General features: G+C 51.4%; 1 protein-coding gene across 1 annotated transcript in view; it reads left to right on the top strand.

The window, feature by feature from the left end:
- The window catches only part of Pepd (peptidase D), a 133,432-nt gene extending 120,632 nt beyond the window's left edge, over positions 1-12,800 (top strand). Inside the window, exons 13-15 of the mRNA XM_021168233.2 lie at positions 8,780-8,964; positions 11,782-11,973; positions 12,323-12,800. Of these exons, the coding sequence (XP_021023892.1) occupies positions 8,780-8,964; positions 11,782-11,973; positions 12,323-12,460 (515 nt within the window). The 3' untranslated portion in view covers positions 12,461-12,800. The remainder of the gene's footprint in view (positions 1-8,779; positions 8,965-11,781; positions 11,974-12,322) is intronic.
- The last annotated feature ends 2,896 nt before the right edge of the window (positions 12,801-15,696 follow it).

Here is a 15,696-nt window from a genome sequence, read left to right as displayed (position 1 = left end):
TTGAACTCCAGAGGAAGCTCTAACCTCACTCAGAGGATACAACCTTGAGTCATGAAGCAACTCCTTGAGACTGGTTTTTACCTGTATGTGGGGAGACAGCACTCCTTAAGATGTAAGCTGAATGGTAGGGCGTACCCGAGACCACCAAGCACGAGTTAGCCATCTGTTATGGTCACTGTCCCTGTGCCGGTAGTGGTATTCGGCCTGGTGTCCTCTCTTCAACCAGCTTCCCCCCACTTCATTGTATGGCCGCCACTGTATGATCTTTCCCATGCACCTTCATACAACCTACAGACCCCCCCAGAAACTTTACCCCACGGCATCTCACTGCATGACCATTCTCTGTAGGGGAAAGTGACACCAATTTTATAGCCTTCCTTCTGGGACCTCCTGATCCTAGTTCAACAACTGGACATGCTATCCGATGAGTCTGCCTTCCTCCCCAGCCCATAGTATTGAGATGTGGGAGCAGGTACCCACAGCACTGAGCTACAACACTGGCATGGCATTGGCTGTTTCAGCCTGCCTCACCTAGTAGCATCAGGGAGTCTGCCTTATATAGGTATCTCAGACTGAAGGGGAGCATTTAGGGCTATGTATGGCTCTGCTGGATTCTCACTTTGAACCCACCCTGTGTACATCCTGAATACAGCTTTCAGGTGCCAGTCACCCCCAGACCAGCCCTCTAGGGACAGGGACACATGGCTACTAGACACTACCTAAAAGTCTGTTTGCTGCAGCCAGGCTCCATCTGGCCATGGGGCAGCTTGCCCCATCTGTCTTGTACCTGGTGACTCACTCACACCACACCAGGCAGAGATGCCCCACTGAAGTATTAGCCTCTGCCATCTTTACCAGTAAACAGCAGGGTTAGGTCATTGGGTGGTCACAGAACCAAAGAGGTAGAATGGCCCACCTGGCCATCCAGACCCCACTTTTATTCCACATGAGGCCCCTATGAGGGCTGCAAGTGAAAATTTGTGGTGCTAGCTCAAGATATCCTGCTACTCAATGCCTGCTTCCCTTGCCCGTACCTCATCTCAGATAAGCAGCTTGCCTTATGACAGCCCAGATTTCCCTGGGTAGGGGTAGCCCAGACAGCTCTCCAACACATTGAGGCCCAAGGCACCCAGAATGCAAGACCCAGACCCAGCCCAGCAGCATGCTGGTTGCAAGCTGGGCTTTAGCCCTCTGGTTTCCTTGTACCCCAACCAGCAGGGTAGCTCCCCATCCTACTACAGAGTCCACTCTAGGGCAGGCTTTGCCAGCTCTGGTCCCAAGCATCCACACTCTTCTGAAGGGCCAGGGAGCTGGCTGCAGCCATCCAGCTCTTCTGTGATCTGGAGGTGGTGGCCACGGGAGGCCTGAGATCTGGACTTTCATAGTATCTCTAAAGACTCTGGTGGCCAGACCTGCATATCCTGTGGTGCCCTGATTTTAAAAAAGAAAAGAAAGCAAAGAAGATGATCTTGCTCCCCGGGACTGTAAAAGCCCCAGGATGTGGCATGCTGTAGCCCCAGAACTTGGTGGTTCAGCATTTGGCTAAATAGTCCCTTGTGACCCCATGTCCCATTGTTGGAATGATTTACATTGTGATCTCAGGGCCCTGTTCAGCAGTGGAGGGACCTCAATAGCAGTCATTTTCAGAAGAGCCATGTTGAGAACAGCCCTTCAGTGTGGACTAGCCTTCAGAGCTCCCATCAGAGGCTAGGAACTGCAGGGATTTGTGGTGGCAGGACAACACTGGAGCCAGGAGCCAACCCTACAGCTCTGCACCCTCACTCAGCATGCAGAACCAGAGCCTGACAGATGGATGAGTCCAGGACAAAAAGTCAGTACGCCCTAAAAGGAAGGCAAGGAAAATCTGGAAGCAGAGCCTTGCAAGGGGCAGCAGCACTGTCTAGCTCACCTGGGGTGCTGCAGGACACGGCAACTCAAAAAGCAACCTTGTCTCTGCGGATCAGATTGGGCAGTGCTGTGGCCCTCACAGCCCCTTGACTCAGAACAGTCCAAAATCCTGGGTTCTCATTTGTAGTAAGACCTATGAGCGAGCCCTGGAGGAACCTGGAGCTGGAGACTCTCTTTCAAACTGTGTCCCTTTAACTCAAGTCAAGTGACAGCTACCTAAGGGGCCCAGAGCCTCCTATCTTTATACCACAGGCAAGCATTTTTGCTCGTTTTGCTCACTGTTTAAGTGATCAGTATTTCAGAGGTATAGTTTGGGCTGGGAAGGTGGGGTGGAATGTTATCTCCCATGATGTGGAACTTGACACTCCACCAAGGGCTGGGCCATCTCCCAACTGAGGACCCTCACTGGGCACAGTCCCTGGAGTGAGCACTGGGGGTCTCTGCCATCCAGTGACTGTGAGACCAACCTCAAGCTACTCTCTGCAGATGACTATGTCATTACATGGGTTGATCTGGCAGTTGCTCTGTCACATCAGGTACTATCTTCAAACCCCTGCAGGCAGCAGGGAAATGCCGGAGTTGGGCCAGAAAAGGCTGTTCCCACTAGTCAGAGCAGAGCCTGCTGTTGAACAGTCCCAAGGCAAACCTGAGCCCAGCCACCCTCATGTCATGGTGGTAAAGCAGTGGTCACCATGGGAGCATGGAGCTTCAGATCCCACCTCCACACAGGAAGGAAGGGCACAGAATTGTCTGCCATGTGCCACAGTGGAGGCTGGAGGAGGAGCTAGGCCTCCGGAGTATGGACGCAAGGGGGGCAAACTGGAGAGAGGAGTCCTGCTTGTCCACTCAGCAATGTGTCTCCATCTGTTAATCCAGGAGCACCATGCTTCCATCCCTCTAAGCTACTGAGTCTTGGTCACTGCAAAGCCTGCTGGCACTGGCCATCACCACCAGTTAGTAGCTTGGCCAGCTCAACCTACTCCAGTTGTACAGAAAGTGGCCTGGCTCACAAAGACAGGCCCCATTTGCACTCAGAGAAGCCCTTGGCTGGATACCTACACCCACTTGGTCACCTTTTCTCGCTACGCAGACTACTTGGGGCAGTCAGTAGTCTACATCATCCAGACTCAGCTCCTATGGACCACATGAGGCAGAGCCACCCTAAAGATCCAGTCTTGTCAATGCTGAGCTATGGTAGACACAGACCTGGCCTAGGGGAGTTCATGCTGGTGGCCTGAAGATTCCTTGTGGGAAGATAGAACAGTGTCCCCAGCTGTTCCCACAGATTATGACACTCTGAGGGTCTACAAGGGTTAATGTCCTGTGTTCACAGAAAGCTGCTCAGCAGATGGGGACAGATCGCCTCACCATAGTGGTGAATTGGCAGTGGCTAAGTCAGCCCCCTGCCCATCTCAGTGGAATTGCCCCTGGTTTGTGGGTTCAGCTCCTGAGCCAAGACAAACGCCCTGCTGAGACTGCCCGGCTGCTTCCTGAGACCTTCCAAGGAAGAATAAATAAAGACAGGCAGGAAATCACACAACGACGCCCAGGGGAAAGGCAGGAACGAGAATGATCAGATCACACGTGGACCAGCAGCTGCAGCCCCTGGGGATTGAAGAATGCAGGCCTTGGCTCCTTGTCCTGAGCCAGGAGGAGGAGCAGGCTCTGTCACTTAGAGAGTAAGGGTGGGGTGAGCTTCACCAGGAGGTCACTGGAGAGTCGGCAGGGTGGGCAGGCCACTCCAGCACCTGGGAGAACACTATTCATCCTGGCTGGGTAGAGTCCAAGTTCTAAGTGATTCTGGTGTCTTCAGGGCCAGCAGCCCATGCTGCTGCCGTGCAGACTGGCATGAGCCACTATACCCAGCTAGGTCTTGAAGTTTCAGTCCTTCTATCAAGCATTGGGGCAGGCACGTCCCACGATCCACCGTTTCTCCTTATCCTGTGTAGCCACAATCTGCCCCACACAACACCCTGCTTGAGCTGCTGTTGCTGAAAGCTGCTGTGGTCCTAAGTATGTGCATGTGGTGTGGTGTGGTGTGTGTGTGTGTGTGTGTGTGTGTGTGTGTGTGTGTGTGTGTGTATAGATAGGATAGCATGAGGCTGAGAGGAATGTAGGTGATGTGCAGGTGAAGTAGAGAGAGACACAGGGCAGTGTCCACAACAGCTGACTCCATGTCTTCTGTTAACCAGTGTATGGAGAGAGGGGCTGGCTCCCTCCTACCTGGACTGGCAAGTTGGGCAAGTGGCTACATCTCCTGTTGTCCCTTGTCCTTAAGAATGATGAAGAATATGGAGGTTGTGTCATTAGTGGTACAGAGACCTCATGTTACCCTATGGTGCCCTTTACAGGAGCCAGACCCAGAAGGGCCACCTGAGGTCCATTGTCCACCATTCATACTGGTTACAGGATGGAAGGCCTGCTCCCTGCTCTCTTTGCCTAGCTCCAAGTACTTGCATGTGTGCTCTCAGATTGTAGAGGCAAGAGCTTCAGGAAGTATGCATACGACAGCTCCCAGCTCTGCCTCTGCTTCATCAGCAGCATCAAGGCGCCTGCAGCCTGGACACATGCTGCTTCCTGCCCCTCTAAAGGGTGAATGAGTCCCCAAGGTCCTGAAGTAGACACTGCAGGGTGGGCTGGGCTAGAGGCCCTGGGCCTGATGCCAGCTTGGCCTGCCATGCGGCTAGCTCACTGTAGCTCCCGAGGCCTGCCCTGAGACCTGGGCTTTATGCCTTTGCTCCCACACCCCACAGGCCTGGCTCCCACATCAACTATCCCGTGAGGGCCATTGTCCACATATGAAGTGAGCTCTTTGTCTGACCAAGTAGCCTGGGGGCAGGCGAGGGGGATCTGCTGCCTTCCTGGCTTGGCTTAGGAGCCCCCCCAGGGCTGTCACACTCTGGGCAGGAAGCCTGGGGCTTTGATGGATGCTGCTGAAACTCTTAGAGGCTTCCCTGGCTCCAGCAGCAGCAGGCTCCAGGCCCATTGGAGTGCTAGTAAGGGAAGCCAGGTGGAGCAGGGGGCCAGCAGAAACCCATCCTGGAGCCTGGGCACAGAAACCATCACTTCTCTGAGCTCTCGTCATTATTAGGTGGTGTGGTGCTAACCACTAGGATACTCTTCCCATCCTGATACTCTGATCTTAAGAGTGGGATGCAGGCTACTTATGAAGCCAGGAGTATGCATTTCCAGTTGATGACAAGCCATGGGAAGGCTAGTGCTCTGCTTACTCTTCATACTTAGCAAGTGCCAGGCACAGAGCAAGGCTAGAACCCCACCCACTCAGGACCAGGCTTTGCTGCCCTGCTGGGCTATCAAGGATTGGCTTTGGTAGGCCAGGAAGGGCCAATCAGAAGGGACTTCCTGGAGAAAGTCTCTCCACCAGAGGCCCAAGATGAGGAATAGGAGCTTGAAAAGACATCTTAGCCACTGGGCCTGCAGGTGGGAAGCACACACAAAGATAGGTGAGACCCCAGGAGTAACGTGGCCCACCACTTTCCCCATGCCTCTGAGCAGTACCCAGGGAATCTGCTGTTTCTAGAAAGCCAGGGTGAGATTTAGCGGCACTAATGCGATGAGGTAGGAGAGCAAGGCAGCATTCCCCATCCATAAAGGGTACTATAATGTCTAGAGTGGGTCTGCTAGGATCCAGGGATGCCTCCCAGCTCTGGACCTGGGCCTTATAGGCTGCAAAGGTGGAAGGAGCCCAGGAGCGGTGTGTGCCTAGCCGCAGTCTTGCCTGAGGAAGGCAACCTTCACACACTTCAGGGGCCCCGCCCCAGCCACGGGTGTCATAACTACCACCCATGCCAAATGCTGAGGCCAAGTCGCTGGAGGTTTAATCACTGTCACAACCTAACCACACACAGGCACAAAGCCCCTACTTACAGCCAAGAGAGCTGTGCAAGCAAGGAAGATGGAGGCCCAGGGGCCAGACCCTATGTCTGGCAAGTGCCAACCCCCCGCCCCCCAGGAGCCACCATGAAGCATGGGGTCTACTTGATGCCTTTTCTCAGTTGGGGCTCAGTCAGGCATAAGCCAGGCTGGGAGGCAGACTATTTCTTCTCCTTTGGTGGTGACTAAGGAAGGACTCCACTCAGGGAATATGTTTTCTAGGCTCCCTGTTCTGGGCTGACTTGGGGCTGAGTGAGCACAGCTCTTTAGACACTTACAGAACCTGAACTCAAGAGCATATGGACCTGAGGAGCACATGCTCTGCCAAGCCAAGTCTTAGGGTATCACAAGGGACACCATCATCCTGGTGAGGATACATGAAAAGGAGCTAAGCAGATGTTGTCAGGTAGTGTACAGCAGCACTGGGGATGAGGGATGCCTTCAGAGAGGCAACTTGGATGCTGGGACACCACCACCCCACAAGGATAGCTTAACCAAGGCCAAGATCCCATTGTAACATGTGCTTCTAGAGCAGAAAGGCAACCTGGTCTCTGAAGAGTCCTCCAGGAGTGGGGCCAGTGTGGAGGGCAGAATGATCTAGGTCTGACCATTTGGATCCTAGGAAAGAGCAGCAGCCAGAGGTGGCACAGATGTGACTCACATTTCTAGAGCATGATGGCCAGAGTGTTGAAACCAGGCTCTGGCTGGTGACAGATCATTGATGGCGAGTGCCCTGGAGACACAAAGCTAGAGCCAGCTTTGTGGCTCTTGGACAGAGGCGGCACCTGTGGCTCAGGGAATCAGGAAAGCTTGCCTAGGTAACAGCTGGAATTCCAGTTACCTAACTTCCATCTCTGAGTTGCCAACCACTGGAGAAAGGCCTCATCCACAAGGGTACAGACTGGGTCAGCCAAGGAGTTATATCCAGGAGGCCCCCAAATGTGAGGCAGCAGTAACCAGAAACACCCCAGGGCTGCCCGGAAGCAGATTCTAGACCCTAGGAAGGCTGGTCCAGCCTTAGAGACAGAACATCTCCCACCTCTCAACATGTACAGCTTGGGCCATGTGTTACATGGCACCCTATGAACTAGTCCTGTACCCTCAAGACCCCATACTGCCAGCCTTGCTGGGACCATCTCTCTGGCAAGGAAGGGGCCCCCTTACCAGGCTTCTATCAGCATTGGAGGCTCAGCAGTCTTAAGTTTCCAGGCCTGACCCTTTCCAGTTCAGGATCCAATAGAGCAGTGGTTCTCAACCTTCCTAATGTTGCAATCCTTTAATACAGTTCCTCATGTTGTGGTGACCCCAGCCATAAAAATATTTTTGTTGCTACTTCATAACTAATTTTACTATCATGAATTGTAAATATCTGATATGCAGGGTTGTCTCAGGCAACCCCTGCTATAGAGTCTTCAACTACATAGGGTTCCCAGCCTTCCTCTCTACCAGCATTGATCATCAAGGTGTGGGCACATCTGGTTCTCAGCCAGAGCAGGGCATGGCAGGGCCTTTGGGAGTTGAAGTTCTAGATACAAGGTTGAACTTGACTGGGAGGTGCTTTAAGAGCTATGCTGTCTACCCTCTTGACCAGCCTTTGGGGTCTTTGTCTAGTGGTCTCCCTAGAAGAGAGTAGCTGAAGGGGATCTCCACAGCAGGCAGGGAAGCCCTGACACTGCCTGAGGCCCTACAGGGGCCTCCCTATTTATCCAAGCAGTGATGATATCTGTCCTTAGCCACAGAGCCCATCTGGCCCTGGAAGCTATGTGCCTAGAAGGTGTCTGTAGCTGTGATGGAGCACCATGACCAACTTGGGGAGAAAGTATTTATTTGGTTTATATTTAACAGTTTGTTGAGGGAAGCCAAGGCAGGAACCCAGAGGCACAGAACCCATGAAGGAGTGCTGCTTACTGGCTTGTTTCTTTTCTTAAAGATTTATGTATGTATGTGTGTGTGTGCACGGTAGCTAATAGTTGTGAGCCTTCATGCGGCTGTTGGGACATTGAATTTTAGGACCTCTGCTTGCTCTGCTTAGTCCCTGCTCACTCCAGTCCAAAGATTTATTATTATTATTATACATAAGTACACTGACTTAAGACGCACCAGAAGAGGGTGTCAGATCTCATTACAGATGGTTGCTGGGATTTGAACTCAGGACCTTCAAAAGAGCAGACAGTGCTTTTACCTGCTGAGCCATCTCGCCAGCCCTGTGGCTTGTTTCTTATGGAACCCAGAACCATCAGCCCAGAGGTGGCCCCACCCACAGTAGTCTGGGCCCTCCCCCATCAATCACTAAGAAAATGTCCTATAGGCGTGCCCTACAGCCTGATCTTTTGGTTTGGTTTGGTTTTGGTTTTTTGAGACAGGGGTTCTCTGTATAGCCCTGGCTGTCCTGGAACTCACTTTGTAGACCAGGCTGGCCTTGAACTCAGAAATCTGCCTGCCTCTGCCTCCCAAGTACTGGAATTAAAGGCGAGCACCACCACCGCCCGGCCTACAGCCTGATCTTATGGAGGCTTTTTCTTGATTGAGGTCATTGTAGCCTGTGGCATAAAACTAGCCAGCACTGGAGGCTCTCCACAGTAGCCTTTGCCCCAGAAACATGGGGTAGGTTTGAATTTGATTAGTAGCCTGGGCTTAGACATCCAGGCCCACCAGAAGGTGAAGCCATGCCAGCTGTACCTTCACACAGAAACCTTTGTGCCCACAGCAGCTTCCAGACTTGAGTCAGCCATTCTCGGGTGTGCAGGGATGCTTTCTCCCAGGCCCCAGCCCTTTCCTGCCCCACCTCCAGCAGCAAAGCCTCCTTTGAGCCTGAGCTACTCATGTCTGCTCTTGGGTGGACAGAACCAGACCCCTGGCTTTGAGGGACAGAAGCTTGATCCCACAGTGTGATGATGCAGTCTCAGGGCCCTGAGCTTCAAAGGCAGCCTGGGCTATCTCACCCACCCTGGCTTACCATAGCCTCCTTAAACCACAGGGGTCTGGTGGCCTGATATGCATCGGCTGGCTGATCGTATCCACCTGGAGGAACTGGCACGCATTGGCCTCCTGAGTGGCAGTGTGGATGCCATGCTCCAGGTCCACCTGGGAGCAGTATTCATGCCACATGGACTTGGCCACTTTCTGGGCCTAGATGTGCATGACGTGGGAGGCTACCCTGAGGTAAGTGTGCATGGTGGCCTCACTAAGCCTGGCCCTTACTAAAGTAATGTGGGTTTTGTTTTGTTTTGGGGAGGGGGGCAGGGGGTTGCTGGGGATATAATGGAACAGGAAGGATGGGTCTCCCCATGATACACAGAATTGGGGTTCTGGACACTGCAGGGTGGTGGGTCAATGACTGACTATTCCAGTAGCTGCATAGGCCTCAGGCTTGCAGATGGGTGCCTCTCCCTACAAGGCCCCAAGACATATGCTTTGTGGTAGTATCTGTGCACAGAGTCCCCAAAAGATATGGAACTGAAGCCAGGTCTCATGGGCAGTTAGCAAACCCCACATGTCCATCACTTCAACTTCCCTCAGCCTCAGAACCTCAGCAGCAGGTCCCTTTCCTCCTCCCTAGCTGGCTCATCCTCTCCCTCCCAGGCCACTGGAAGGAGAGGAAGGCTTAAAGGGCATCTTCAAATGGGGCTTCCTCTCCCTCTTACTACCAGCTCTCAAAGGACCACCCAGTGGGTGCCTGAGGGCTCCTGAGAAGCCCTACTGGGCAGGTGGCTATAGCCCCTTAGGGCCTGTCCCTGCTGCCCAGCCTGGCCTGGTGCCTACCGTGCAGGGGGCTGATTGTGCAATTGGTGCACACCCTGGGGCCCACCAGTCAGTTAGCCAAGACTAGACCCAGCCTCTTGGCTGTGGGGTATTTTGAAAGCACTAAGAATGATTTGGGGGGAGGGGGGATTGCTCAAGAGAAGCATTATTATTCAATTATTTTTTCTCAAGTGTAAACAGTTAAATTTGGAGAAACAAAATCAGTTTTAATTTCCTAATTTCTGTCCATCCTATTGTGTGCAGGGAGCCAAGAGCAGGCCCTTCCAGACATTGTTAGTTGAGGTTCCTTATTCATTAGTCGCCAAAGTCCTTTTTTTCCACCAAAGAAAATTGGCAGCAAACTGTTTTCATCTTTTCCAGTAAGCAGCCCTTTGTGCTTGGTCTATTCTTCTGACAGATAAACACTGTGGAAAAATATGGCTTTTCTTATAAAAGTCATTTGTTTTATTTCAGGCCTACAGACAGACACATCTGGGTCTCTTCTCAGAGTCCAGTATAAGTTAAGGCCTTAATGAGCCCTCTGCCCAGGCAGAGATGCAGGCATGGTCACCCCTAGCATAGCTGGCATCCCTGACCAAGAGGAGGGAACCCATCCTGTCCCCATCCTGGGCATGTAGTCACTTGAACTGGCTCACCCTCCTCTTCTGCTCTCTGTTGGAAGCTAGCCTGTAATCCCCAACTCAGTAGACCCCAGGAGCAACAGCTCTAAGGGAGTATTTGTTCAGACAGGTATCCTGTAGCCCTCACTGCAAACTCTTTATAGTATGCCCTGATCCCAGCTGGAGTAATGGTCCTAAACTTTCCTAGGTGGCAGGAAGCTGTGCCCCTATACACCCATGGAACAGAATGGAATGGGCCCACTGGGCGACAAAACACTTGCATAGCATGCCCAAAACCTGAGTTCCAGCACCAAAACAACTAAAACCCCAACCAACCAGGACCTGGATCAGGCCTTGACCTTTAACAGGCTTGCACAGCCATGGCTTACAGAGAAGGGACAAACACTTAGGATGTAGCATGAAGTAAACGGACAGGAATGAGATGCTACAGAAGGTACAAACTCTCAGGGGCAGCTGGAAAATTCTGGAGCAAGCACACAGGCAGGAAGCAGGCTCCTGCCCTTGACAAGAGCACCTCTCTCATCTGAGCACACTGGAGTAGAGGCCCGGGGCCTTCTGAGGAGCATTCTCCTCCCCCAGAGCCTTCAAGCTTGCTGTTCCAGAGGCAAGTAGTGTAAGGCTGATGGTGGCACCAGCCAGGGCTCTTTCTTCCCAGAGCATGACCCACAAGAAGCTTGGTGCTTTTACCACCACCTCTGTCCTGGCCTGCTCACACCAGGGCATAGAGGCCGTCCCTGCCTCATGAAATCCCAGCCCCAGCCCTCCGCACTGTGCCCAGCCTTGGAGGCTGAGCCAGCCTGTTTCTAGTTACCTTACGTGAACCACTAATTGAAGTCTGATGTTCTTGGCCCTCAAACAGTCAGAAATGACAGCTCCGTCTCCAGCAGCTGGCCGTCCTTGGAGGAGCCACAAGTAGGGCAGGGCAAACTCAGATCCTAACCAGAAAGCTTACTTGCTGCCCACTTGCTCAGAGGCCCTGTCCAGAGGCCAATGGGTGCCCCGGGGAGCTGGGGGAGGAGCCAGAGCCTCAGCAGAAAGCAAGGATCACTAGTTCTTTCAATGGCCATAAGGCTGGGCTGTTTCCCAAGGCCCAGGTATAGGCTAGACACAAGCAGGTACTTACAGGCCAGTACTGGTGGTAACAGGCCCGTCCTGATGTCAAGCACCTGTCCCTTCCTCTAACAAAAAGGTTGATTTAGCCAGGACCAGCCATTTCCACTTGAGTTGCTTGGAAGAAAAGACAAGGAAGGCCCTGCAGGCCATGCAACCTCCTAAGAGCTTTTCTGGCTTCTGTGGTTTGGCTTCTGACCTGCAGAAGGGCCAGAGCAGCCAGACACCCAGCCAGTCTCAGGCCCACCTGGCAGCTTGCCCTGCATGTGTGCATTATCAATGTCCTTAGGCAGATCTGAGGGTAGCCAGAGTCAAAATGCCCAATACAGAGGTATGTGCAGAGGGTAGAAGGTTTGGGTGGCCCAGACCAACAGGGTTAGACTGCGCTGGAGCCAATCCTGTCTGGCTGCCTCTCAATGAGGCAGTGACCCTAGTAGCCAGCCCTGGGCCTATCAGTTGGGTCCCCCCACCTTTCCTCTCTCCACAGGGTGTAGAGCGCATCGATGAACCTGGCCTGCGAAGCCTGCGTACGGCAAGGCACCTAGAGCCGGGCATGGTACTGACTGTGGAGCCAGGCATCTACTTCATTGACCACCTCTTGGACCAGGCCCTGGCAGACCCGGCCCAAGCCTGCTTCTTTAACCAAGAGGTCCTGCAGCGCTTTCGCAACTTTGGTGGGGTGAGTAGCTGGGAGCTCCACGTTCTTATCCCTAGAATGTCCACTACCCAATGCTTGTCACTTGTGCCACAGGAAAAGGTAGAACGATAGCCAGCCCTTGTATGTGGGCTGTCACCAAACAGGTGCTCATCTGTCAATAGACAGGGATTCTCCTAAAAACCCACCAGGTCCAGAGGCTCCATGTAAGCATGTACTACAAGCAACAGGCCTTGTCTTTCCCAGAGGCTTTGAGACCAGTCTGTCTTGTCACAAAGACTAGTCCTATCCCTCAGAAAGCTTCTCCCAGGTGGCATGGTCAGGTCGGAGCAGTTTGGCATGGTTACAATGGCATCCTATCTGTCTGGCCCAGGTGCGGATCGAGGAAGATGTTGTCGTGACTGACAGCGGCATGGAGCTGCTGACATGTGTACCCCGGACTGTGGAGGAAATCGAAGCGTGCATGGCAGGCTGCGACAAGGCCTCTGTGCCCTTCTCTGGCCAAAAGTAGAGCCAGCTGAGACACTCAGACGGCCCTGGCCTTGTAAGCTCTGTGATGTCAGCCTGCCCCTGGCACCCCAAAAGCAAGATCCTGGAGATCACATTTGATCCTACCAAAACCACTGCTGCTGTTCTGAGAAAAGAAAGCATTTTATTCACCTGCAAGATCACATCCCTAACTTTGATTTTGCTTAAATGATAGGGACTTAAGAGTGCTGATTGAAGAAAGATCCTATTCTTAAGTCATAACTCTATTTTTGTGCTCAGGGAAGATGCACTGGTGTCTTCAAAAAAAAAAAAAAAAATCAACATGCAGAATGGAATTTGCAATAAAGGCTTTTCTAAACCTGGCCCTTTCTGCCCAGCTTCCTCTTCACTCCTTCATAGAAGAGAGCATCGAACTGGCCCAGGATGATGGCTCACCAAGTGTTAGCCTTGAGTCTGTTCCAGGAACAGTACTGTTAGCACAGGCCCTGTGCCTTCTGCTTCTGCCTTAGACTGGCCTGGGAGAACCAGGGGAGTCCTCTACACAAGTTTTCATTGAGCTCCAGGAATTCTGCCAAAGTTAGTGCAATACTGTCACCTGCTGTCAAGATTCCTATGCAGACAGGTACCAGAACCACTGGAGCATTTGGTAAGAGGTTCTGGGACCTTGATTTCATTTTTATACTAGCAAAGACAGCTAGCACGGGTCAGCAGTACTGCCTAAGGCAGTAGCATGGCAAAGGAGGGCCTACCACCACAAGTCTACTGCCCCAATTCTACTAGCTATGCCCATGTGGACCACCTGTCCTCTCTGCTTAACAGTGTGTCTGATGCTCCTAGAGCCTTGCCTAGCCCCACAGCTGCCTTCTAAAAGTCTGATAGTTCCAGGTTTCTCTTTCTAGCATGTGGCTCAGTAGGGTTCCCTCCCTAGTACTGACATGCCTGTTATCCCAGGACTTGGGAGGCTGGAGACCGAGGATCAGGAATCCAAGATCATCCTCGGCTACACAGTGAGTTTACCAGCCTGGGACATGAGACCCTATCTCAAAACCAAAGCAGTCTAGACTACACAGCATGTTCCAGGCCAGCTAGGACTACATAGAAAGATTGTTGACAGCCGGGCGTGGTGGCGCACGCCTTTAATCCCAGCACTCGGGAGGCAGAGGCAGGCGGATTTCTGAGTTCGAGGACAGCCTGGTCTACAAAGTGAGTTCCAGGACAGCCAGGACAATATAGAGAAACCCTGTCTCGAAAAACCAAAAAAAAAAAAAAAAAAAAAAAAAAAGATTGTTGACTCAATAAACAAACAGACAGACGGACAGACGGATGGATGGATTTAGAAATAAGACGAAACTAATGGAAAAAACAAAAACCTGGTCCAAGCTAGAGACTTGAAGCAACCACTGAAGGGTTTATTTACTACAAATTGGCTTCTTCCTATGCTATGGCAATGACAAAAAAGTACTTATGATGTGGCCACATTAAAATAAAAAGCCACCAAAACCAAATGCCAATCTAAGTCCCAAAGCACCACTTATCTCATTTACTTCTTAGGTTTACAACACCCATTCTTAGGGTTCTGGTTGGTACAGATGGGTCCATCCCCTTGGCCACCAGAGACACAGCAGTCTGAGTAAACACAGGCTCACTCTAGCCCATGTTCCTAAAGCTGTGCCCATGTCCTCCAACCTCTGCAGAAATTTGTGTAGCTTCAAAAATGGATTACAGATTCTTCCAGAAAGTTCTACAGTGCTAAAGCCTTCCCCACACTCTAGAAGGGCCCAGTATTAACTGAGCATCTATACCATGAGATACGCACACAACCTGACAGGAATGGCCTGTACTAGACTTATTTAGACCGAGACTAAACCAAGAAAGGGCTGAAGTGAAAAGCAAGAGATACTGCACTATAAAACAGAAAGAGCTGCAAAAGGTAGCAGGGAGAATGGAGGAGATAGAGGTGCTACATACATCACCGGGAGCACAGGGGAGCAGGAGGTTCTAGAGAGCATGTGATACACTGACACACAGGAAGAACTACAAGGCATCAAGTCCATTCAGGAGAGGAGGGTGGCTCTGAGGGAGGCAGGACTGGGTGGCAGGGTCTGAAGCAAGCAGGTACACTGAGGTAAAACTTGAGCTTGGTGCTGTAGATAAGCACTTGACAGCTGTTTCAAAGGGAGGGGCTATGAAGGCCTGACTGGTGCAAAAGACAGTCTAGGGGTGGGGCTTTTTTTAAGGTACAAAATACAGTTACAAACGCTTCAGACACATGATAAGAACTGGTCATTCTAAAAGTACTTTTTATTACACCTGATTTTGTCACAAAGTATAAACTTTTCTAATACAAGTTACTAGGAATAAACGGACTAGAGCAGGAGATCCAGCTCTGTTGAGAGCTCACCTAGCACACACAAAGCCCCAGGTTCAAGACCCAGTGTCCGATACAAGCAGATGCAGTGGTACATACCTGTAATCCTAGCACTTGAGAGGTGGAGGCAGGAAGGCCAGAAGTTCAAGGTCATACTTGGCTGAATATCAAGTTGAAGGCCAGCACTGGCTACAAGACCATCTCACTAAAACTGAAAAACAAACAAAAAATTACAATGAAGTCAAAGGAATTCTGTTCTGTCCCACCCATAGAAATTCTTTTCTTTTTTTCATTTTTAAGACAGGGTCTCAATGGTACTCAAGCTGGCCTTAAACTCAACCTTCATCTCTGTAATACTGGGGTTACAGGTGTATACCACCATACTCAGCCACACAATTTTCACAACCACACAACAATTAGAAACTTATTTCCCCAAACACGAAAAGACTAAAAGGACCAAAGTAAAGCATCTAAATGGCCTCTTCCTGTCCCACCCCCCCACTGCCAACACACAATTCTGACTGTTTCTTAGAGTCTCGATATATTTCTAAAATCAGCCAGTGCACTTCCATATCCAGGCATATACCCTGTGTAAGTCAAGAATGTATCCATACTCTAAAATGTAGTGTTAGGGATACACCTCAAATGGAAAACCATAGGCTAGGACCCACCAGGACACAGGCAGCCCTTTCATCCTGCTCCCTACACTGGGATGCAGTTTTAAGTTAGACCAAACGACTACAATCAACTGAAGCTGCATTCCAAGTTTAGAGACAACTCCTTCCCTGTCCACTCAGGGAAATCCAAGAGGCACCTTGCAGGCTCTTTGAGGCCAATTACAAGTGAACTTCTTGCTCATGTCCAAGATAAAGAAACCCACAAAGAAAAAG

This window comes from Mus caroli, unplaced genomic scaffold (assembly GCF_978045245.1).
Source record: "Mus caroli unplaced genomic scaffold, Mus_caroli_1 scaffold_8, whole genome shotgun sequence".
In the NCBI taxonomy this organism is placed as follows: Eukaryota; Metazoa; Chordata; class Mammalia; order Rodentia; family Muridae; genus Mus; species Mus caroli.
Note: the sequence above shows the minus strand (reverse complement) of the source record. Positions and strands in the feature narration are given on the sequence as shown.